The following is a 25925-nucleotide window of genomic DNA, read 5'->3' on the forward strand; positions in this document are numbered from 1 at the left end:
TAGAATAATTTTAGTTTTGCACAAAACTGTATACAGATATTTCAAATTCCTGTAAAATATTATAGTTGTCTTAAAAAAATACACAAGGAACCCACGAAAAACACAACCATTTATACGAAGAAATTTGGAAAAAAAAGCCTACTGGGACCTGGAGAAAAAAACAGCAAGAAAGAAATTTACAAATGCTGACCACGAGGTCAAAAATTAGTCTCCTATCTCATTTAGCAGACAATTACATATTTTTTTAAAAAACCACACCATAATAATGTAATAGGGTTTTTTTTTCTCCCAAAGAAAAATCGATAACTTACTTTTTGGCGGACAACTTTTAAACAGCGAGCATATAGTTCCCCACCAGCCTATGCTAAAAACTACTTCTCCCAGAATGCTGCAGTTTCAGTGATCTTTAACCCTTCGCAGGGAAGGAGAAATAGAACTGATTTCATAATGACAGAGATTTATTAAGCCTGAAAACTGAAGTTGAATATATCGGAATCTAATCTAAACAATTAGATTGAACAACATTAATAAAACAACAAGATAGTGTTTACAAGTGTATTTGCATCGGTGGATACTTGCTATTATAGCAAACTTTGAGCGTAGCAAACGGAGCAATAACAATAGCAGTTAGATTTATATACAGTTAGATTTGTATTCATAGTGCTTTACAGTTCTAAGAGGTTTAGAGTCAGCATATTGTCCCCAATAATCTGGGTCCTCATTTTACTGACCTCAGAAGTATGGAAGGTACATACTATATCATCAGAAATCATATTTCAAAACTGCATTGTATATGCAGTATTTTTCACTTAAACTTTGGTTGAAACATTAAATCCCTTGTATTTTTTTGTTAAATTATATATAAATGCAAAGAGCCCAGAAATTTGCCTTAAACCATAAATAAGTTTATAAATGTTAATGCTTCTCCATTTGCACTCGTTTCGTCTGCTTCCAGGCTCAGTTCAATCTTTAAAGGAGGGAATAGTAAAATACCAAAAAGCATATGCACACATGCATGCACACACACACACACACACACACACACACACACACACACACACCCAAGGGTTCACCAAGTGCTATATAAAATTGTTAAAGTATTATTAACGTATTGACCAAAAATTTGAGAAGTAAAAAGTTAACCTTTTATTGTTACTTATAAAATCATAAAGGCAGGATAAAAATATAATAAATTAGCTGAATACCTATGCTTCGCTACAAAACTATATGATTGGGCTTGATAAATTGACACAGTTTGAAAATTAATGAGTAGTTATGATCGGCCTCTCGTCTCCCCTTCTCTCCCTCAGCCTTGCCCCACAGAACCCTATCCTATCCTATCCCCTTCTCTCCCTCAGGCTTGCCCCACAGAAGCCTCCCCTATCCTATCCCCTGGTTGCTGCTGTGAAAGTAAAACTGAAAGTGAAACTCCTCTCCTCTGCTTGTGTTTTGCATTTGGAACAGATTTCTTTTCAGGTGGGGAGGGAGAGTAGAATTCCTTAGCATCAGAACATGTTAATCATAATATAGGAAATACTAATGCTCTGATGGTCATTTTGAAAAATCCTTTCTTAGTGAGCATCTAGAAGCCAAGAGGAACATACGTGGCAAATTTCAAGTTTGTAGGCTTTATGGTTCTGGAGATTTTGTGATTACGGCATGAGTGGTTTTTGCTTTTATTTATATAGATAAAGTAACCATTGCTTTTCTGGAACAAATGTAGTTTTAGTTTTTTACAACTCAGGGCAGCAAATATAATACATCTTATTCTCCCCATAATTACAACCCTGTGAGGCGAGTTGAACTGAGAGAGCATAATTACTTCAAAATCACCCTACCAGCTTTCATGCCTAAGGGAGGACTAGAATGTTCAATCTCTTGGTTTTTAGTCCAGTATTTGAAGAAATGAGCCACATATGAAAATATATTGTACCTGTATCAGGTACATGGAAATTGTTTCTTTTCTCTTAAATTTTAAACCTGCTTTCCTCCTAATATGCTGTATAACAGGTCCAATAATCCACAATATTCTTTTACAGCTGTATCCATATAATTTGAGGATCATACTACTGCTGTATGTGGAAAATCTACCATACTGGGAAAGTAGTATTCCAGGTGATCCAGAAGGTTTTTGTGCTGACCATGCCAACTTGGCAGTTCAGGCTGTCTTCCTAGTGATCTGGAGAAAATAGCAGATTATTTTTTAAGTAATCTTTTGAGTATCTTTTTTGGGGGGGGAGGCTTGTTGGTATTTGGTTTCTAATATTCTAAGGCTTTATTGGCCAAGTGTGATTGGACACACAATAAACATGACAAATTGTGGAGAATTTGTCTTGGTGCATAAGCTCTCAGTGTACATATAAACAAGGTAACATAATCACATACAAACTGACAAATAACATGTTCATATAAACAACAAACAAGATAATATCATAAGATACCAATAGAAGTTAATAGAAAAGATGATAAGAATATAGCCATACTACATGGGTATATATCCTTAGACATAAGACAATATTGTGGTAATTAGATGTTCAGCAGAGTGATGGCACGAGGAAAAAAATTATCTTGGTGCCTAGTTGTTTTACATGCAATGCTCTGAAACGGCGTCCAGAGGAGAGGATTTGAAACAGTTTAGGTCCAGGATGTGACAGGTCTGTAAATATTTTCTCAGCCCCCTTTCTGACCCATGCAGTATACAGTCCTGAATGGAAGGCAGGCTGGTTGCAATTGTTTTTTCTGCAGTCCTAACTATCCGTTGAAGTCTGTACCTGTCGATTTTTGGTTGCTGTAACAAACTGGACAGTTATAGAAGTACAAATGACAGACTCAATCATTCCTCGGTAGAACTGTATCAACAGCTCCTGGGCAGTCTGAATTTTCTGAGTTGATGCAGAAGAACATTCTTTGTTCTGCCTTTTTAATGATGGTTTTAATATTAGGTGTTCAAGTGCTGGGAGATTATAGAACTGGAAACTTGAAGGTCTCTACTGTTGATATTGTGTTGTCTAATATTGTAAGAGATGGAAGAATAGAAGGGCTCCTCCTAAAATCCACTTTGTACATTTTTAAGTTTGTTCAGCTCGATTGTTCCAGCTGCCCCATAGCCAGAACAGTCACAATTTTACCTTGGATATGCTATTTTTAAAGATAAATTTTACAGTTAGTTACAGTTAGTTCTTACATTGTTTTTATATTTATGAATATCATAATCTAAGCTTAGTTATGGGGCATCAGCCAAAAATATAAGTCTTGCTGAATCAAGACAGCAGGTTACCTAATCTAGTATTCTATCCGTGATCAAGAATTAAGAAAGTTCTTAAGCGTGAACAGGCTTAAGCATGAATAATACCTTCCACTTTTGTTCTTCTTAAGGTGTTATTCAATGTATATTTCCACTGTTTCAGATGAGTCATTTATAGTCTTTTTCTCCATGAAGTTTTCCAATCTCATTTTGAAATAATCTAAACTGGTAGCCATCATAACTGATGGTAGCAAATTCCTGTTTAACTATCTACAAAAGTTGTAGTAACAAGCAATGTTCTGGATTCAATGTGAGACAGGTTCTTTGGAACATGCAAAAGTGAAAATGCACCTAGCTGCTTTAATGAGTCATACACAGGTGCTGCATTCGAACTCCTAACATTCCTGTAGGAAGTTAGCACCCACCCCTCTCCTGGAAGAGTGAAATATTTTGGGAAATATGAAAAAGGCAGAATATTATATTTCCCTGGGAGAAGCATGTTCCCTGGGAGAAGCAGCTTCCACCTTCCTGCCCCCCACCCTTTGTTAATGGGACAGAGGCAGAAACCCAATCCTTTGTCAAAGGACATTTGCAACACAATAGCAACAGAAACTAACACAATGGGACCCATCTAGACGAGGCTCACCACATGGCACCTGGGAAGATTGCATCAGCCAGCAAGACCCCCACCCCCTGGGAGTCTGACAACCAATCAGGATACTCTTTCGTGGCCCCAAGAAATGCAGAGCCAGCAAGAGCATAAAAACCCGAAGATTTACTGTATCACCCTTTTTTCTGTTCAGGAACTCAAGCCATGTGATCCTGTCCACCATTAAACCATCTTTCCAAGCAGTCTCCATGTTTCCAGTGTCTGTTTTCCCCACTTGGAGCAGAACCCAGAAGGAAGTTTCTTCCAATATTCCAAAGCAACTTTTTTAAATGAAACCAAAGCATTGCAGAATTGTGTAAATATTATGTACAGTGCTTTTGATAGGTTCTTCAGATGTGCCTAGAGAAACAATTGTTTGAATCAAGGATGTTTAGCATGCCCAACGTTGTATTTTGTTTTCTCTTACCACAGATGCTATGGCTTTTCTTACTCCCTTGAATTATAGCTTTAAGTAACCATTTAATTCAATTAAAATGCTCCTGACATTTCCTTTATAATTACTAAGTATTGTATGATGCAATAGGCTAAAATTAACGTTGTCCATTTTGTTATGTGAAATGTTATGTCGGTTTCTTCCTTAGTTTCTCACAACATCAAAATGACAAAATGTATACAAGAACTCCGCGATGTCGCACTGAATTACCAATGACATTCTTCATTTGCCCCCCTCCCTGCCTTATACTTATTCAGTTAACCATCTTGTGATGCGAACAGAGCCGATAATTTTGCTGGACGTTTAAAATGGCGCTTTAGCGATTGCTACCGATTGACTTCAAGTTGCTGCGCACTAGAGATTAAGCGGAGAAACTATGCAGTTATGTAAATGTAAGGCAGATATTTTTCAGAATGTGTATATAATGTCGGGCCATGGTAAGCAGTCCACCATACCGGGCTGGTTTCAAACTACTTTATTGAACCTTTCCAAGCATGTTTAGGAGAGCTTCGATGTGTCCCGGGTCATAAAACCAGCCGTTCTACCCCCCCAATCCACTGCAACCATGCAAGCTCCCACTTCCTCAGCGAGCCGCGCTCTCCCGACTCCGAGCGATAAGCAATCACCTCGCCGTGAAGCGCAGCCGCAATATGGCCGCTGTGCCCAGCGAGGCAACGGTAAAGCTAAGGTCTTCCAGCCCCGAACACTGCCTGGCATGAACCTCTGGGACAGGGGGGACCGTTTAATTCAGTCAAGGTTTAAAGCTGAGGGAGCGCCCAAGAAGTGACTTCCACCATCAGAAAATTAATTTTAACCTAGGAAGTAATCGTTATAATCTTCTATACGTTCTCCCTTCCTAGTATAGACTTCCCACGGAACAATGACTAGCGGTTGTAGCAAATAAAAAAAAAGAAAACAGTAACGTCTGTGGGGGAACTCGGCGGTTCGGGACTCTATGGCTAAGATCGAGGGCAGAGCGCCCACACACAGACGGCTTCAGTCCCCACCTCCGACCTCAAAGCAAGCAATCAGAGAACGCAGAAGTTAAAAGGAAGAGGTAGGAAAGAGCTGCATCTTCTTCCGGCGTTGCATTGTAGAGCGCAGGCGGATCTGCGTCTCGAGGAGAGTGAGGGGGTTTGTGCCGCGCAAGGCTGTCATGGCGACTAACATCGAGCAAATTTTTCGGTCTTTCGTCGTTACCAAGTTCCGGGAGATCCAGGAACAGCAATTCGGCAGGTAAATCGTGAGAGGAATGAGCTTTATATTGCCTGGAAGCAGGTAGACTCGGGCATTGGGTACGCGGAGTAACGGATGAAGCGGATGGAGTGGGGGAGGGGTTAGCCGAGAGACCGGAAGGGGCATCGAGGGGGACACAGCTGTTCGAGAACTAGGCCGAGGGCAAATTTAGTCGGACTATCGATTTGAATTAGACACGGAAACTATGGGAGAGAAATTGGGTCTCCGAAAGACGGAAAGGGGGCGGGGGAGTCAGAAGGTTGGAAAAAGAGAAGCCGACATATGCGGCCTGGTAGTTGTTTTGGCGTCGCAAAGAATGTCAATCCTTCGTTATTTGAAATTTCGAAATCGAATCGTTGGAAGTAGTCAGTGGGTTTCAGAACTTGAAAGCGGATTTTAAACCCTGCGACTATCTAATTGCCGCCTCCTGTACAACATCGAGCGTTTTAAAAAGTTGACGCGTTCAAGAAAGGTGCTTATTTGGTATCCTTTCCCGGGAATGAGAAAGGGACGAGAGTTATATGGAAATACACTGATAAATGCAGTTTATTGTTCGTAGAAAATTGTAGAATCTGACCCTTTTAAAGCATAGCTTTAAATCAATTTGCCAAAAATGTCTTTTTGATTTTTTTTTTTTGAAATGTGTGATTATTTGAAAGTAAAATTAAACATTTTAAAAATGGTTATGAAACTATACCATGCTTAAGAATATCAAGGAAAGATTATCCAACTAATTTTACCTATTGGATTATTTATAAAATTTATAATAGATAATTCTTTATTGATAAAACTATTTTTTGTTAGTTATCATAGAATCATGGTGAGTGACTGGACAAGTCCTTGAGACAAGAGTTCAGAAGTGGCTCGCCATTGCTGTCTTTCTAGAAGTAGTGGTCCCAAGTCACTCAGCTGCCTTTCATCCCTAAGGCAGGACTAGAACTCAGTCTTCTGGTTTCTAGCCTGGTGCTTTAACCACTTGACCAAATTTGCCTCTATTTTTATTTTATTTACTGATATTCATTATTATTATATATGATACTGATGTAGACCTATTGGACAAGATCGATAATAGGGATTTCTTTGGCAATGCTAAATGTTTAAAACACCAAATTCTGATTATAGAGGCAGTAAATAAAATACCACATGTCAGAAGAGAATATTCTGAATGCAAGAGGGATTTATTTATTTATTTATTTATTTCATGTATTTATATGCCGCCCTTCTCCAGAAGGACTCAGGGCAGCGAACACAAGTTAAAAACATGTACAACAAAATCCCATTTTAAACCAAATTAACTAATAAATAATAAAACCCAGAATAAGAGTCAGCCTATTTGCTTGAACAGCCAAGTCTTCAGGTCCTGACGGAAGGAGCGGAGATCAGGAGCCGTCTGGAGCTCGGTAGGCAACTCATTCCAGAGGGTGGGAGCACCCACAGAGAATGCCCTATCCCTTGGCGCCGCCAGACGACATTGGCTTGCCGTCAGAACCCTTAGGAGAGCAGCCCTATGTGAACAAACAGGACGGTGGGAGGCAGGCAGGAGAAGGTCCTGCAAATATCCCGGACCTAAGTCATGTAGGGCCTTATAGGTGAGAACCAGCACCTTGAAGCGGACCCGGAGAACCACTGGTAACCAGTGCAGCTCACGCAGGAGAGGTGTTATATGGGAGTAACAAGGGGCTCACGTAACAACCCATGCAGCTGCATTCTGGATCAGCTCGAGTCTCCGGGTGCATCTCAGGGGCAGGTCCATGTAGAGGGAATTGCAGTAATCCAAGCGGGAAGTAACCAGGGCATGAATGACATCTTGGTCCAGGAAAGGGCGTAACTGGTGCACCAGGTGAACCTGTGCGAAGGCCCCCCCTGGTCACGACCGTCAGGTGGTCTTCTAGGGACAGCCGAGCATCCAGGAGGACACCCAAGTTGCGAGCCCTATCAATGGGGGCAAGTTTTTCCCCACCCATCAAAAGTGATGGGGCCTCTGAAACCCGAGATGCCGGCATCCACAGCCACTCAGTCTTGGAGGGGTTGAGTCTGAGTCTACCCATCCAGGCCTGCACCGCCTCCAGACCACGGGACATCACGAAAGGGCATCTCTGGGGTGGTCTGGGGTGGAGATGTATGATTGGGTATCATCAGCATATTGATGATATCTCACCCCGAAGCCACGAATGGTTTCACCTAGTGGCTTCATATAGATGTTAAAGAGCAGGGGGGAGAGAACCGACCCCTGAGGCACCCCACAATTTAGGGGCCTCGGGGTGGACCTCTGCCCCCCCACCCATACAAACTGCAAGCGACCTGAGGTAGGAGGAGAACCACTGTAAAACAGTGCCTCCCACCCCCAATCCCACAAGTCGCTGCAGTAGGATACCATGGTCGATGGTATCAAAAGCCGCTGAGAGGTCAAGTAGGACCAGGATGGAGGAACAACCCCCATCCCGAGCCCGCCAGAGATCATTCACCAGAGCAACCAATGCCGTTTCTGTGCTGTGCCTGCATCGGAAGCCCGATTGGTATGGGTCTAGGTATTCCGTTTCCTCCAGGAACTGTGGGAGTTGTTGCACCACCACAGTCTCAACAACCTTTGCAATGAAGCGAAGGTTGGAGACGGGACGATAATTATTAAGTGAGTCTGGATCCAGGGAAGGCTTTTTGAGGAGAGGTTGAACCACCACCTCCTTAAGAGAGGCGGGGAAGACCCCCTCCTTCAACGAAGCATTGACAATTGCCTGGATCCAGTCTCTAATCACCTCCCTGACAGCCGAAACCAACCAGGAGGGACAAGGATCCAATAAGCAAGTGGAGGAACCAAATTTACCCATAATCCTGTCCACTTCCTTAACAGAAACAGGGTCAAACTCAACCCAGATATTGCTCTCAAGACCTACCCTAGTCTCCCCATTGGATTCTGCCCAGTCAGAGTCCAATCCGATCTGGATCTGAGCGATTTTATCATGCAGAAACTGTACAAAATCCTCAGCTCTGCCCTGCCCTTTTGGCAAGAAGTTATGTCAATAAGTAGTATAAAGGTTATAGATATTCTTTAAATTTTATAATTAGGCAATTGCAACAAAAGATGCAAATTGGAAATGCACTTCTATAGCAGTAAACAAATGTTTGCATTTTAATTGTTGTGTCTGTAGATTACTATCTTAAATTCTGTTCTTTGGAAGACAGTAGCTTACATGTAAATATGTTTTAGGTTTTGGAGTGAGTTTTACTACCTGAATCAGCACCCTATGTGTGAATGAAGAACTAATATTGAGATTTCTGCCCTAAGTGGTTGCATTACAAATAATGTAAACTTCCAAAGAATGTGAGCTTGCAGAGTGAAATTATTGTAGGTCCAAGTGTACTTTCTTCAGCATATATTTGTGAAAATAGATTTTCAGTATTGTAGCCAGGAACAAATACTGAAATAGGCTGAATGACGTAGCAACTCTAAAACTTTGTTGTTGTTTTTTAAAAAAAATTGCACAAATTTGTGCAAATATGTTCAAATTCCATTGAACATATGCATTGAGATGCTTGCCAGTATACAGAATAATTCTTATAAATATTCCTTTCATTTTCATGAAACAAATAAATGTAACTCAAGTTTACTTTAGTTAGAGTAAAAATAATCAGATTATATCTGTGTCATAAAACTACAAAAAAGGGATGTTATATTCTGAAAAGGAGTATACAGGTAATTATCAACAAATTAGCACTTGAAAAGATCACTCAATTTTCTTACACTCTAATGTTGATTTGTAAATGGCTTTTATTTACCTATGTCAGCTGAGTGCACATGGCTGAAAAACAGATATACATGGTTAGGCAAAAATACAGTGCCTTTGTTTCAAGTGGTAACCTCAGAAAAACAAATAGCACTGAAGATTTGACAACCTATAGTAGGATATAACACTAAAAAAGAATTGGGCTCAAGATTATGCAGGCTTTATTGTAGCTGCTTAATTGTAAGTTTGATTAAAAATATCAGATATAAGTACTATTTTCTGCAAGGAAATTTATGTCCTCCCACTGTTTTTAATATAGTCTTCTGAATACAATGTATGGTACAATGCCTTGGCATTCTTGTCTCATCTGTTAAAAACATGGACATTGGACATTATTATATGTAATATGTACTTCAAAGGACATGTAATGTTCTATACATTTGACTGACATAAATTATGACTTTATTGTTTTATTGTATTATGCTTTATGTGATTATTACCTGTTGAGCACTTTTCCTTTGTTGTGAATTTCATATGAAAATATTTTTTATATTTATACAGTTTTTGTCTAAGAGGTTTATGTGTAAATTGTTGAACTAGTAAACATATAGGATATATTTGACTGTATATTCTTGAAATATGTCTGATCTTGAGATTTTTAAATTTTTTTTCTTGATTAGTGGAAAGCTAGGAAATCAGCACAATGGTGAAATAAACACATCTGGACAAGTAAATTCCTCAGATGATACAATTCAATCTATAGAAAGTCTTCAAAATGATTCACTAGTGCAGAAGATAGAACAAGTATTATCAGAAGTGTTGGGTACTGAGCCACGGTACAAATCAGGTAAATTAAAAAATATTTTAAGATCAGTTTTTAATTTTATCTATATGTCTTTAAAATAGATAATCCTTGCAAAATATTATGTTATCTCCAAAATGCGTACATTTAATATAGCCTTCTGGAGAAGAATTACGTACTGTTTTGCAAAACGTTTGTACTGTTTTCTGTACCGTTTGCTGTGTCAGGATGGATTAAATTGAAATTTGGAGAAAATAGTTGTATCAATTTTGTATATATTTTGTAATTTATATAAATTAAAGTATCATAAGTATAAATGTTTAATGTGTTCTAACACAATATTTAAATTGTAATCGTTTATAGTTAACTTGTATTCAGAAGTTAATCTTCTGAATAGAGTTCTATGCTATAAAGAAATTAAGGGAAAATTTTGCCTTCAAAAATTTTACCTGTTGTTGATATAGGATCACCCTCCCCTTTGTTAAAAAAAAAAAAGGGTTATTCTTTGTGCATAGAGAGCAAAGTATTTGAGTTACTCTGTCCACAAAAATACAGAAGACACTATTTCCGTTAATATGTCAGGTGTAGTAGAACTGTTGACTTTTTTTTTCAACAAAGTGTGTTATCTTGGTTTTCTGATGATTAATAAATCTGATGATTAATAAATCTGATGATTTCAGCTTTACAAAGGACCAATATGGAGTTCTGTGCTTTTCTAATATTCACATATTGCTGCATAATTGGATATGTTAAAATTGGAATCTGTCTGCCAAAAGAAGATGAAAATTTAAGTTAGAAAGAACATGATCTAATTAATATATAAATTAAAAAGAAATTGTGCAAAAATGCCCCCTATGGTGAAGATAAACCCCCTAAACCTAAGGCATAAATGAATATGCTATAAAGGAATCAGTAAATATAGGTATTCCTTGACTTACAACAGTTCAGTTAGTGACCATTTGAAGTTACAACAGCACTGAAAAAAGTGACTTAAAACTGTTTTTCATGCTTATGACTGTTGCAGCATCTCCGTTGTCAAAATTCAGCCACTTGGCAACTGACTCATATTTATGAAGGTTGCAGTATCCCGAGATCATATGATCAACATTTGTGACTTTCTGATAAGCAAAGTCAATTGGTAAACCAGGTTCATTTAACAAGCATGTTACTAAAAAACTGCAGTGACTCATTTAACAACTGTGGCAAGAAAAGTCATCAAATGGGGCAAAATTCACTTAACAATTTTCTTACTTAGCAACAGAAATATTGGGCTCAATTGTGGTCGTATGTTGAGGACTAAGGTATAGGACCTTAGGTCTTTGTTGAGGACTAAGGTATAGGACCTTAGGTCTTTGGAAATTTGGAATTTCTTTGGAAATTCATGGTATATATCAGTATTTTTAATAATAATTGCTTGTTGACTCCTATAACCTGACAATTCCAGCAAATATAGCAAAACTGCTTATTGGTTAGTCTTATAAAATTTGGCCTTTGATTTTCATACAACTTTGTCAGTTTTTGTTTTAAATTTTAATCAAAATATCTTTTTAAAGGGGATGGAGATGATATCGAAAGGAATAATTCACGCTCTATTAAGAGAGGCTTATCTGAAGACGTGCAAGATGAAATTCCAAGGAAAAAGTCTAAGAAGGACAAGAAACATAAAGATAAAAAGAAAAAGAAAAAACGAAAGAAGGAAAAAAAAGAGAAGAAATATAAAAAACATGCCAAAGAAACAGATGTTCAGCAAAAGGAATGCGGAGATATGCAACTTATTTCTCATTCAAATCTGGAAAATTCAGGTTCTCTCTTAAGTGCTGAAAATGATATAGATACACCCTCTGGGTCTACCTTGAAAGAAGTTTCTACTTTGATTAATGAAAAAACTGTGTATGAAAATCTAAACTCACCTATGTTGAATAATATGTTTAGTTCAGATACCAGCAAACTGGATACCTCTGAAGAAGATTCTACTGTCATAAGTATTCAGGAGGTCAGTGAAGTCAAGCTTACAAATGAAAAAGAATTGGAAGATGACAGTTACCATCCTAATGTAACTGTAAATACACGCCCAGAGGATAAATATTTAAGTGATGCCATTTGCACAGTTGGAGAAAGAGTTTTGGATATAAGTGAAGTAGAGCAAGCTAAATTAATGTTGGAGACAACAGATCAAGAAAACATTCCTGAAAGCAGTCCATATTGTGTAAGAGGGGAGCCAGAACATTTGGAAACCAGGCTGGAATCTACTCCAATGAAAGTAACATGTGTAAGTTCAGTCACAGAACCTGTGGCTTCAAAAAATTTGAAAGAAACAATATCCACATCTTTTGAACCAACTGGCTATAAATTTATGACTCTCCCTTTGGAGTCAAATGCAGAAGCTAAAGATTCAGTAACAACTTTAGGATTTTTAGCTATGGTGGTAGGAAAAGATTTTGAAGCAACTTCAGAATTTTTAAATACTGCAAAAGTGAAAGCTTCAGAAAGAAGTCCTAAGCATTCCAGTAGAAAAAGTGATTCAGTGCACGATTCTGAGAAAACTCTCACAATGAAAGATTTGCGCAAACCACAACAGTTTGGAACAGAACAGAAAGATTTGGAAACTGCTCCAGAAGCTGTCCATACAGTCCCTCAAAAAGATCCTGAGCTAGCTCTGGTAGTTCAGCTGAAACCTCAGCAAGAAGTTTCAGAATTTGATGTACAAAAATATAATAGAACAAACCTTAATACAGAGATTCCAAAAGAGATGAAAGAATTAAGAGAAACTTCTACCCTCATGACAGGACTGAGTGAATCAGAAAAAAATGCAGGATATCTTCCAATCCAAAAAGATGCCACAGTTTTACAAAGAGTACCACTGTTAGAAAATATGACTAGAATAGATTCAGAAGAACATCTCTCAGTTGTAGTATTGGAAAAAACAAATTTAGAAATTAATTCTGATTTTACGCAAATTGACACAAAATGCTTAAAAGCAAAATCTGATGCTGTAACAGAATCAGAAAATTGGAAACCTGCTCCAGAATCTTCTAAAGCAAAGAATTTAGAATGTGTCCAGGAATTTGAGAAGGCTGAACAGATTAATTATTTGGAAACTTCATTAGAAACTGTAATAGAAAATAGAGGAAACTCTAAAATCATTCAACATTCTCTGGCACTGTTTAATGTGAAAGTTCCTGAAAATGCTTCGCAATTAAAAGACGTGAATGTTTCAGAAACAACAATACAAACAGAGGTTGGGAAAATACAAAATCTGGAAAGTTCAAAATATGTAGATCTAAGAAAGAAAGAAAGCAAGAATGCAGAGAAGTTGAAAAATACTCCAGAATCTTCAATGCTTGCAAACAATTTAGAAAATACCTCTTCAGAGTTGCAGTGCATAGAAGAAATTAAAACAGTGAAGGAAACTTCACAATCTGATGTGGAGGCACACAAAAAAGATTTCAAAACTGGTCTTGAACCTGAAGAGAGAGATGTGGATGCTGGCTCAGGTTCCCTGCAGATGATATTTGCAAACTATTCAGAACATAATCTAGAACTTTATACAGAAACTGAAGGTATGGAGTTGAAAAATTCAGATGCAGTTTTGAAATCATTGCATAAGTCGAATGTTGACAATTTTGAACCATCGTGTGCCAAGGAAATCAGATATGTTAAAAGTACAGAATCTGAAGCAGTGACTGAAGCAAATGATTTACAAGAAAACTTAAAACCATTGCAAAAACATGTAAAAAATGTGGAAACTGCATCAAAATCAATTGCATTACCAACTGTGACATACATGGAGACACTTGAAGGTACTTCCAATAGGAAACAAAGTGAAACCGAATCTCATTTTGTGCAAGAAATAGAACAGAAACGTTTTGATTCCACTGTAAAGAAAAACCAAAGTAGTGCAGATACAACAGATTTGGGACTTATATCAAGAAGTAAGGGACTAATTGAAACAAACTCCAGTAAAATAGGAGAAAGTGAGTCGTTAGGTAAGAGTCAAGGTCCATTATTCATTTCAAAATCATTGCATGAAATTGATGTAAATTCAGAAAAAAGTAATCAAGAATTTAAAGAAATAGCAGTAGTACAAGACTTAAAAGAACCTGAAAAACCTTTGGCAGCTGCAATTGATCCTAAAGATTTTTTTAAATTGAAAAATTTAGTATTAATTGAACCAAAAGATGATTTTCCATTTGGCACTACTGTGAAACAATTTGAATCAGTTTCAGAATCTCTTGAACAAAGTCAAGAACAATTAGAGCACACAAGGACACAAATTAGAAAAGAATGTTTAGATTCTGTGCTTGATTTAGGTGTTAAATGTGCAAGAACAAGTTCAAAGATTCTGTATATAGATGAATTTAATATTCAGGAAAAGAACAAGAAATTGGAAGAAAAAATAGAAACTACAGGATTAATGGACGCACCAGAATCTCTGCATTTGTCAGAGAGAGATCTGATTGTTCTTACTTCTGATTCTGGAACTAAAGTTTCAGACTATGGTCCAGAAACTGTGTACTTGGCAAAAACAAATTCAGAGACCATCCCAAAGTCTTATGAAATTCAAATGAAAGATTCAAAAACTTCAGAATCTAAAACAATGAATATAAAAGACTTGAACATTGATTCAGAACCTTTGCTTCAAACAGGTGTAGAAACTAAAGAATACATTCCAGGATGTAAATCAGATAGTGTGGAATTTACAGCAGAAACTCCCAGAAAAAATGAAATGCTTCCAGAATCAAAGAGTGTAACAAAGTTGCAAAAGTCAAATGCATTACTCAGAAGTGAAGCATTGACATATGAACATTTGAAAACACCTCCAGCATCTGTATACATAATAGATACTGAAGATCTAGAAATACCTCCCAAGTCTAAAGAATTGGATGTAATAGAAAAGCAGGGTGTTCTAACATCTCTATTTGCCTCAGTGGAATCCATAGATGTACCAGAAGAAAGTTTTGAACGTAATTACAGAACAGATATGAAAAGGGTAGAAGGAAGTCAGAAGTCAATTAATGTAGAGTTTATGGGTAAAGAAAAGATAAATGATGAACCTGTCCAGCCATCTAATGAAAATGATGCAAATATTTCAAAACTGTTTATGTCTTCAAATCGTGGTGTAAGAGCACAGATTATAGAAGAAAGACTGTCAGTTGCTGACAAAGAAAGTGTTTCTGGTATAACTTCAGAATCAGGTACAGAATTATTAAAATGTTCTGGAGTTTCTGAAACTATCACAGGCCAAGAGAGAGAGAAGCTTGATACAACTCTGCCTGAATTTATGGTGGATGTCCAAGATTTGAAAGAAAGCCCTACTAATTTAGATGCACGAGAGATGAAGGATTTAAAAGCTACTCAGAGAGAAAAATATACTAAGTCTCTTTATGTATTGGAATCCAGAGATGCAGCTGATGTTTCACAGTCTGGGTCTAAAATTGAACCAAAAGGTTTAAGAGCAACAATGAGCTATGAAAGACTATTGGAAATAAAAACTCCAGTGGCCACTGCAATGCAGTCAAAGAAACCAGAATTAACATCTTCAGAATCTGTTTCTATATTGGAAGTAACTGACAGTTCAAAAATCCCAGAGCTCAAAACTGCTCAAACGTATTTGGGAGTAACTGGTTTCAAATCTTCTGACACAACTGCAGAGAGTTGTCCACTAGAAATAATTGACTCTGACTCGCAAATACAACAAGAAAACATTTTGGAAGTAAAAAATTTGGAATCTGCTTCAGAAATTAAATATGGGCTAGCAACACATCCATTCAAAATTGCTTCCGAATCTGAAAAAGTGACACAAGACCAACTTTCGAAAGCTATTTCAAATATATTATCTTCAGGCAATATGGAAAACCTAGAACAAATTTTGAAATATAGACGTAACCAGGAAATAAAAGATTTAGAGTCTCCCCAATATGATACCACAGTGGCCAAAAATTTAAAAGGAAGTCTTACATATGAAGAAATAATAGGTATTTCAGAGATAACTACTCAAATTTCAAAAGTAAGAGATACCGGATCAAATATATCAGCTATAGTTCCAGAAACAACTGAAAAATGTTCTGAAATATTTCTGGAAAGTATAACTATGTCAGATACACAGGCTACAAATACAAATGTAGAACTAGACAATTTAATTAACAAGTCACCTGACATTTCTACAGATATTAATAAATCAAAATCAAATTCAGGACTTACCGATATAATGGAATTGAAATGTAACAATGCTTCAGACTCTGTACACATGAAAGAACTGGAAGATTTTGAAACAGTTGCTGTAAGCAAGTCTGTCATTGAAATAAAAAACCTTCAAACTGTACAAACATCAGGAGAGAAAGAGCAAATGGATTTTCAGGAACTCTCAAAAACAGTGTTACCTTTAAACACTCAGAATTTGGAAAGAAACTCAAGTTTGCCACAACAAAAGTTATTAGAAACAGCTGTAGAACCTGTTAAAGATTTTGTATCAGTTTCTGAATGTTCAAGTACAAAGGATATTGAACAGAATTTAAAAAGTGGATTTGTGGCAGAAGGGAAAGTTCAGGAATCAACTGTAGAACATGTGATATTAACCCAAGATAAGAGTGCAGAAATAATTCCACAGTTGACTTCGGAAATGAAAGATTCAGAAGCAACCTTAGAATCTGTAGGTGTGGCAAACAGAAAAGATTTAGATGTACAGATTTCTTCAAAGGAGCAAACAACTATAAAACCTCTCTGTATGACAACAGAAGGCAATGTGGAAGTAAATCAACTGGAAACCATTGTGCTGGGAGATTCAGGAGAAGCTGTAAAGCCTGTGCACTTGACAGAGAAAGAAGTCATCAAAGTGGGAGAATGCATTGAGGCAAAAGATTCAGGAATAGCTGTTGAATCTGAGGTTATAATAAAGGATAAAGACTTGGAAATTTCTCTTCAGGACTCTTCAAAATATCAGGATTCAGATGCTACTCTGAATTCTTCAGACATAATTAAGGAAAGTGATGGGAGTAATTTAAAAGACAAAAAAAGTGAAAAAATAAGTAGCAAAAGTAAAGATAAAAGTAAAAGTGGAAAAAAAGCAAAAAAAAGCAGATCAAAATCTCCTTCCAAGTCAAAGAAGCGTAAAAAGAAATCTAGATCACGTTCTACCTCTAGACATGTATCTAGAAGAGCACGTTCTAGAAGCAAAAATGATTCCAGGTCCAAGAGAAAGCACTCCATTTCACGTCATAAATCTAGATCCAAATCTGTTGATAAAAAAGAAGAAAAAGAATCTTCATTAAGATCTAGACGAAGACAGTCACGAACCTCTGATCGTCTTAAATCTAGATCTAAATCTCCTGATAGAAGAGAAACTTCAATAAGATCAAGACGAAGACGATCCAGATCATCTGATCACAAGTCTAGATCCAGATCAGTTGAAAAAAGAGAATCAGCTAGGAGAAGACGAAGGTTATCCAGGTCTTCTGACAATCGCAGATCTAGATCAAGATCAGTTGATAGAAGAGAGACTTTGACAAGATCAAGGAGGAAGCGCTCCAGATCTTCTGACCATCATAAATCTAGATCACGATCAAGTGACAAAAGAGAGACCTCTGTGAGAACAAGGCGAAGGCGATCTCAGTCTTCTGATCATTGTAGATCTAGATCCAAATCGTTTGACAGAAGAGACTCTTCAATAAGAACACGGAGAAGGCGATCTAGATCTTCTGATAATCTCAAATCTAGGTCAAGATCTCCCGATGACAAGAGAGAGCTTTCAGTGAGAAGAAGGGGGAGAAGATCAAGGACCCCTGAAATCCGCAAATCTAGGTCTAGATCTGTTGACAGAAGGGAGATTTCAGGGAGAGGAAGGCGAAGGCGCTCAAGATCCTCTGATAATCGTAAGTCAAGATCCAGATCAGTTGACAAAAGAGAGAGTTCAGTGAGGATAAGGCGAAGGCGATCCAGGTCTTCTGATAACCGCAGATCAAAGTCCAAATCTGTTGACAAAAGGGAGACTTCAGTGAGGATGAAACGAAGGCGGTCTGGGTCCTCTGATCGCAAATCTAGATCCAAATCTGCTGATAAAAGAGAGACCTCAGCTAGATCAAAAAGGAGACGTTCTAGGTCTTCTGATAATCACAAATCTAGATCGAAATCTGTTGAGAACACAGAAACCGCAGCAAAATCAAAAAGACGATCTAAATCTACTGATCATAAGTCCAGAACAAAATCAGTTGAAAAGAGGGAGTCAACCTTAAATTCTAGACATAGACGATCTAGGTCATCAGATCGGCCAAAATCTAAATCAAAATCTAGATCAAAGTCTTCTGAAAGAAAAAAAGACAAAGATTCTGTGGATGGATCAAGAGAAAAACGTTCTAAATACAGATCAAAGTCTAAGTCTCTTGAGAAAACAGATGGAACTGAGTCTTTGGAAGCAACTTTGAATAATCGAGAAAAATCACCTGAGCAGCACAAATCTAAATCTAGGTCTAGGTCTAAATCTATTGATAAAGCAGGAGAGAAAGAACGCTTGAGAAGATCAAAAAGTAAAGGTTCCAAGTCCCCAGAAACTAGGTCTCGTAGACGTAGAACAGTATCAAGGTCTAGAAGAAATCGTTCACGATCATTAACACGGAAGAGAACAAGATCTAAATCTGATCATCGATCACAGTCACGGTCTCGAACTCGTTCACAATCACGTTCAAGACGGAGGAGGACTAGATCAAGATCAGTATCAAGACAGCGATCTTTGTCAAGAAAAAGAAATAGACGATCTCGGAGAAATCGATCAAGATCAACAGAGAGGAGGAGAAGAAGATCTGATTCAAGAGACAGTTATAGAATATCTCTCAGGTTGCGGTCCAGAAGTCGAACACCTGTCCGTCTGAGATGTTCTAGGTCTACAGGAAGAAGAAGAAGTACTAGTAAATCACCTGATCATCGACGGTCTAGATCTTCAAGCAGATCACCAAAACGTCTCACTGACTTGGGTAAGCAATGTTTCCTCTTGCTAGATTATTTTAGCATTCATATATTTATTTCATATCATGAATGCATTCAAAGCTATTCCCCGCCCTTCAGAAGTTTCTTGGATGAGTAGTAAAACATCTTCAAGGAAAAAAACAATCCAGCTTGAGTTTTGAAAAAGCACCTTTGGGTTCCACAGTTTAGGTTTTGCATTGCATTTATATGCATCTTGATGCTGATTAGTATTTGAAGAAAAATATCCAAGATGACCAGAAAGGGCAGGAAGACTTGGAAGACAAAAGATAATTCATTAATTACTATAATAAAAGTGGCTTGAGCTTGAGGTTCATGGTTTAATTAGGGCATCGGTTGGAACCCTGATAGCAAGTCTTTCATTCTTTATAATCGCCCCCAGCCAATATCATGCCTTCAAGTATCTTGACTAGTTGGCATACTTTTTTCTTATTTTTTTTCTACATTATTAATTTATAATATAAAATATAAAAATACAAAAGAAATAGGAAAATAACAGAGGGAAAAGGGAAAGGAAAAGTGTAGGGCAAAGAGGTGGAAGAAAGGTTGATTTCTGATTTCCCTTTGGTGCAGTAGAATAAGACAATAACATCAAACCTCAACTTTTTACTTTGACATATTATAAACTAGCCATTTCTATAACAACAAACCTATTTAATTGATAAAACTCAAAAGTTTCATTTTTTTCTACCTCAAACACAAAGTTCAGAAGTGGTTTCCAAGTAAAAACAAAAGCAATTGTATTTTTTTTCTTTGATCAAAGCAGTCAATATGGCCATCTCTGCTAATTCCACAACTTTTGCAAGCATTCATCCATTGCAGGAATCAAAGTGGCCTTCCATTTTTGTGTGTAAAGTAATCTTGCTGCTGTCAACATATATAACACAGTTCCCAAAAAAATTCCAAGTCTTTTTCCATTAAACCCAGAATAAAAGTTTCTGGTTTTATCTTTATATTCACTTTGGGAATCTTCTGTATTAAGATGTGAATCTTACTCCAATATTTCTTTGCTTTATCACATGTCCACAATAAGTGATAAAAGATACCTTCTTTACATTTGCATTTATAACATTCATTTGAAATGCCTTTATACATTCTTGACAACTTATCTGGTTTTAAATACCAATGATACATCATCTTATAAAATTTTTCTTTTAAATTACAATTTAGTGTAAATTTTAGACCTTTCGTCCATATATTCTCCCATTGTTCATTACATTATATCCAAAGTTTCTTGCCCATTGAATCATGTAATGCTTTACATATTCATTGTCCAAATTCAAATTCAATAATTTATAGGCCTTAGCAATAATATGCTCATCACTACCGTGCAGTAAGATTTCTAATTCATTTTTCACAGTCAAACCCATAACTTTTTGTCTGATTTAAATCTTTCTTTCCATTGTAATTATGCAAACCAATGGCAGACACGTCCTTCTGATTCTAATTCCTCTTTAGATTTTAGGATCACCAAAACTTCGTTGTACGAGATGCAATGACAATAAAGTAAACAAAACTAAACTAAAATATATTATTTGACCATAAGTCCATCAGTCTGGCTTTGCCACCATTCCTTTACTAAAAAAAGTTTCCTGGCATCTTCACAGAAAATTTTGTTTTATATTTATTCCAAATTCTTAGGAGGAGGGCACGTCTAACAAAATGGTTATTAAAATAGACATTTACTTTAACCTTGTCATACCATAAATAGCTGTGCCATCCAAATCTTAATTCATGGCCTCTAAATCAAGTATTCTCTTATTCTGAAGATTAACCCACTCTTTTAGCCAGACCTCAAACAGCAAACATCGAAATACAATTTCAAATCTGATAAACCCAAACCTCTTATTTCCTTAGCATCTTGCAGTAATTTGTATCTAATTCTTGGTTTTTTCCCTTGCCATATAAATGTGGAAATATCCCTCTGTCATTGTTTAAATGGAGTATCAGTTGCAAGTAATGGCGTCTAAAACAGAAAAAGCATGTTTGGTAAAACATCCATCTTAATTACAGAAATTCTACCCATTAATGATAATTACAATTTATCCCATCTCAATAAGTCCTTTTCGATTTTATTCCAAAAATGTACATAGTTATTTTGAAATAGTTTTGTGTTTCTATTTACCAATATAACCCCCAGGTTTTTCACTTTTTCTCAACCTTCAAACCAGCCTTTTAGTCAATATGTCACCGTCCTGAGAGGTCCTATTCTTAATAAGCATTGTTGTTTTCTGTGTATTTATTTTAAAACCTGCTAAAACCCCAAACTCATTTAATTTCCTCATCAAATATTCTATATTATTTTTGGGGTCTTGCAAAAATATAACCATCAGCGAATGCCCTCAATTTATAAACTTTTTAATATTTATACCTGTTATTTTCTCATTTTGCCTAATATCTCTATTCAAAAATTATACTGCCTATTGTTCTACTTTAACTGAACACCCAGACTTAATAATTGGCTTCTTAAGTGGGTGAGAATGCTAGAATAGATATTTGGAAAGAGGTAGACAATTGTTCAAATTTCAAACCAGCATTTGAATTCTGTATGTTCACATCACGAGACTGACAAAATATAAATAATTTCCTTTTCCTTGTAGATAAAGCACAGTTACTTGAAATAGCCAAGGCAAATGCAGCAGCAATGTGTGCTAAGGCTGGTGTTCCACTCCCACCAAATCTGATGCCTGTTATAACTCCAGAGAAGAAGGAAGAGAAAGTTACTCAAAAGTCAGCAAAAGAAACAATATTGGAACTGACTGAGGTGAGAGGAACAAAATGAAACTGATGTATGAAAATTAGCTAGAGGTGTGCCAAAGTGTCAAATTTGAAACACCTTTAAGTGCAAACCGGTTATTTTAAATATAAAATGGTCATTTTCTCAAACAATTCCAAAATTGAAACAGAACAGAGCATCATGAATTTGAAATCATTTTGCGTTCTGTCTTAACACTGATGTAATGAAAACAATTCGTGCTATATTTAGTTTTCAAAATAAAAAAATACCTTGTTTGAAAAACATTAGATCTAATACAAGGACACAAATAAGTGCAAGTGCAAATGAACTGAGTCTGGATTTTTTTTTACTTGATTTGTGTATATGTCTGGGTGTGTTTTTGAATCAGTATTGATTCTTGGTGACTAATTAGATCATGGAAGTTTTTTCAACAGATTTCAGAAGTGGCTCACCATTGCCTTCTTTCTAGAGTTGAGATATGATAGTCCCAAGGTCACCTAGCTGGCTTTGTGCCGAAGGTAGACTAGAATTCATGATCTCCCACTTTCTAGCCAGGTACCTTAACCCTTAGACCAAACTGGCTTTTACATGATAAGAATAATAATATTGCTTTGTTCTTTATCCGGGATAAAATTATGCATCCTTTCTGGAAATAAACTAATTAGCTCTCAGATTTACTAGATCACCTGGCTTTGTAACTCTGAATGGCAGTAAGAGCAGGTTTAGTTATACTGTTTTAGTGGATGATTGTTCTGAGTCTAGTATTTTTAACTGTTATTGTCATATTTTAGGAAATTCCATTATATACATTTATCTTCCTGATCCTTTAATAATTTTATTTCATTATATTCTATATAATGGTTTTTTATATTTTCAGAAATGCAAGAAGATTGCCCAAAGCCAGGAAGATGATGTCATTGTAAATAAGCCTCATGTTTCTGATGAAGAAGAGGAGGAACATCCTTTTATCAACCATCCCTTTAAACTGAATGAGCCCAAGCCTATTTTTTTCAATTTAACTGTACGTATTGTAAACATCACTTGTAGCTGCATTTTGTTTCATTTATGTACTTTTTACACTTAAGTGACAAGGGAACACACAAGTACAATGTTTTATTAATTGCAGAGAAATACTGACTGTTAGTGTAATGAGCTATTGCTAGCATTTGGGCATATTCTGGGTTTTTAAATGGATTTCACCAACATTTTAAAAAGCAAAATATAAGTGGAGTTCTAAGTGGTGAAAAGACAGAGATTACCTTCCTCCCTTCAAGTTATTGAACATTTAGTTAACACACAGTAATATATTTACACTATTGAGACAGTAGTGAACATTTGATTTGTTTCATATAATTTACGGAACAAGATTTAGCAGAATGGGAAAGACGAATGATTTCTAATACCCACGTAGGTCCTAGACTCCTCAAAAATTGTTTTGGAGATTTGGAATTGGATTGGAATTGTATTAAGTGAAGTTCTGTTATAAAAATTAAAACTCTATGTATGAGATTCAATTTCATGATGTATTATTAGAGTTTACATGATGGTGAGCAGGATAAAATAAGGAGTTTAGCCAACTCAATTTAAAATATCTTGATGTAAATCTAGAGAAACTGTTTAATATCTTCTCAGCATCATTTCAAAATCTTTTTTAAAAATGCTTTTTATTAGAGATTTCAGCAATAGTAAAAGATAATACAAATTGAAATAAAAAATCAACTGTTAAAAACCAATAGCATAATTAATATGCATTACAGCATGACCTACCATGATTACCTAAATAAACTATTGCTGCAAATCTTTAGAATGGATCAAGACAAATGTGCCTTTGCCTATGATATTTGTTTTCAAATGGATGACATATACTCATAGACAACCTTATTTCTATAATAATGAATTTATATTATATGGTTTTTCCTTGAGTCGAATTCTTCTCATGAGATAGTTTAATGGAAAAAGAGAAAAGAGGCTGTTTTTGCTTTTATAGGGACTTTATTCTGGATCATAGATAGTTGACGAAGTTGATGAAGAATGAATTCAAATATCACCATTTATTTCACTGCTTTCCCCTCCCGCCCCCTATTTTTGCAACATTTATTTTAAAAAAGTTTTATTTTGCTTTGTATCATGGACTTTGGAATGATACATTATACATATTGTGATAGTAGTAAACGATGAAAATATGATAAAATTATTTGGATTGTAAAACTTCAAAGTTGGAAACATGGTTTGTTGCTCGTTCAGTTTGTCACACATTTTGCCAATGCAGTGCTAGCACTTATTTGTGTATATGTTGTATGTGGGCTCATAATTGTAAGTATAATTGTATTTATATTTATTTAACATAATTATATTCTTTCTCTCCTCCCAAAGACTCCTACAATAAAACCAACACCTCCAAAAAATCAGGTAACTCTGACAAAAGAGTTTCCAGTTTCTTCAGGGTCTCAACACAGGAAAAAAGAAGCGGATAGTGCATATGGGGAATGGGTTCCAGTTGAGAAGGACAAGGATGAGAACAAGGATGATGTGTTTCCCGATCCAGCCAATTTGGAGGTAAAAATTTGAAAGAGACTTGAGACACTGGCTATAAACCTTCCATTAAATCTATAGACATTAGATTATAATGTATTGTGCAATTCTCAAGTATAGAACGATGTGCTGTTTTTAGATTGTTCACCTGCTCCAGTCAAGTTGTCAAACTAATTATTTTAGTGTGTATCATTCCTTTCCTTTGGAAGTTATATAATTCCAAAGGAAAGTTGGAATATAAATTTCGTTGTGGAAAATGTATGCTTTTATAAATAAGAAAAAGCAACCACCCCAATGTATATAATTTGGCAATTAGAATAGGCTATATATTGTGTTGATAAAATTATTTATATGGCTGATTGTACAGTCAGATATTTACACTGGAGTTAGCATTTTTATCCAGGACCTGAGACAGATGTTTGATGGTTTAAAGGTATTAATGCAGGATAAAAGCTGTTCAAAGTAGAGTTGTCTATTGCAGTTTACTGATGGTGATTTTGTCAATGCTGATGGTGTTCAAGTAACACACTAGAATGTTTTGGAATTGCACCTAAGAGGGCTATTACTAGTGATACTGTCCTCTCCCCCCCCCCCGGCGCACCAATCATTGTACTTGTATTTGTAGGTCTTAATATTTTGTCATTTTCTCTGTTTTTCTATCTTCTATTCTGCCATCTCTGGGTAGTGCAGTGTCCACTATCCAGATTCAACACTGACCTGCTAGCTTTTGTTCTATTGTTAATTATTAATATAGTTGTAAATATACTGTATATTAGTTCTACCATTTATTTGTAGTATTTTCAATATTGCTTATTTCTCAGACTGTATTTGAATCATAACTAATGCTAGGAAAATGTATTCAAAAATTGAGTTGTGTGTGTGTGTCTATAAACATGTACTGCACATTGTAATATGGAATCTAAGTCATGCACCTTGTCCTTTTGTGATCCAAATATTGAGACATGTTAAATCTTGAATCCGACCTTGTGAGAAGTTTGAAATATCTTTGAAAGATAATTGTAACTTTCAGTGCAATACTATTATACTATCCAAATGTAATATGCATTTTTCAATTGCTTTCACAACAGATATAACATTAATGGGTTGTTTTATAACAAAAAATTGCATTGAGGGGCACATTGTTTATGTGTGTATGCATTTATTTGTTTATTTACTGCTCATCTCGACAATAGGTGATTCTAGGTGGCTTACAACCAACTAAATGCAACAAGATAAAACAACCTTAAAATTGACTTAAAATTAACAATTCTGACAAGGAAGGGACAAGATACATAGGGGATAAAAGTGGAGTTAACCACCTCCAGTATGAAACATGCTCATTGGGGCACCAGATCAATTGGGAGATCTAGGCCATCAGGCCCTTTTGGAAGGCCAAAATGATGGGGGGAAGATTGTCTTGGGGAGCATGTTCCAGAGGGCAGGAGCCACAGCAGAAAAGGTTTTCTCTTAGACCCTGTCAGCCAGAATTCCTTGACCAATGGAATCATGCCCTTTCTGCTAGTGTGGTTGGGGCAGACCAATCCCATTGGGATGAGATGGTTCCTTTGTTAACCTG

At 36.3% G+C, this 25925-nt stretch overlaps 1 protein-coding gene and 1 long non-coding RNA gene across 12 annotated transcripts in view; both read left to right on the forward strand.

Moving 5' to 3' along the window:
• The first annotated feature begins 683 nt into the window (after positions 1–683).
• Positions 684–5265, forward strand: LOC148113367 (uncharacterized). The gene is made up of 2 exons (XR_015728202.1): positions 684–747; positions 5208–5265. It is a non-coding gene; the product is annotated as an uncharacterized LOC148113367 (long non-coding RNA).
• A 184-nt stretch (positions 5266–5449) lies between these two features.
• Positions 5450–25925, forward strand: part of SON (SON DNA and RNA binding protein) — a 34375-nt gene continuing 13899 nt past the window's right edge. For all 11 annotated transcript variants that reach the window (XR_015728199.1, XR_015728198.1, XR_015728200.1 and 8 more), the window contains exons 1-6: positions 5450–5583; positions 9986–10152; positions 11661–19070; positions 21681–21844; positions 22695–22838; positions 24191–24373. Coding sequence is in view for 3 of the 11 variants with exons in the window: in XM_034435861.3 (XP_034291752.2) it covers positions 5504–5583; positions 9986–10152; positions 11661–19070; positions 21681–21844; positions 22695–22838; positions 24191–24373 (8148 nt within the window). In the remaining 8 variants the exon portion in view is untranslated. The remainder of the gene's footprint in view (positions 5584–9985; positions 10153–11660; positions 19071–21680; positions 21845–22694; positions 22839–24190; positions 24374–25925) is intronic.

The sequence above is a fragment of the Pantherophis guttatus genome, chromosome 5, assembly GCF_059756535.1.
Source record: "Pantherophis guttatus breed Tessera chromosome 5, ASM5975653v1, whole genome shotgun sequence".
NCBI classification, from domain to species: Eukaryota; Metazoa; Chordata; class Lepidosauria; order Squamata; family Colubridae; genus Pantherophis; species Pantherophis guttatus.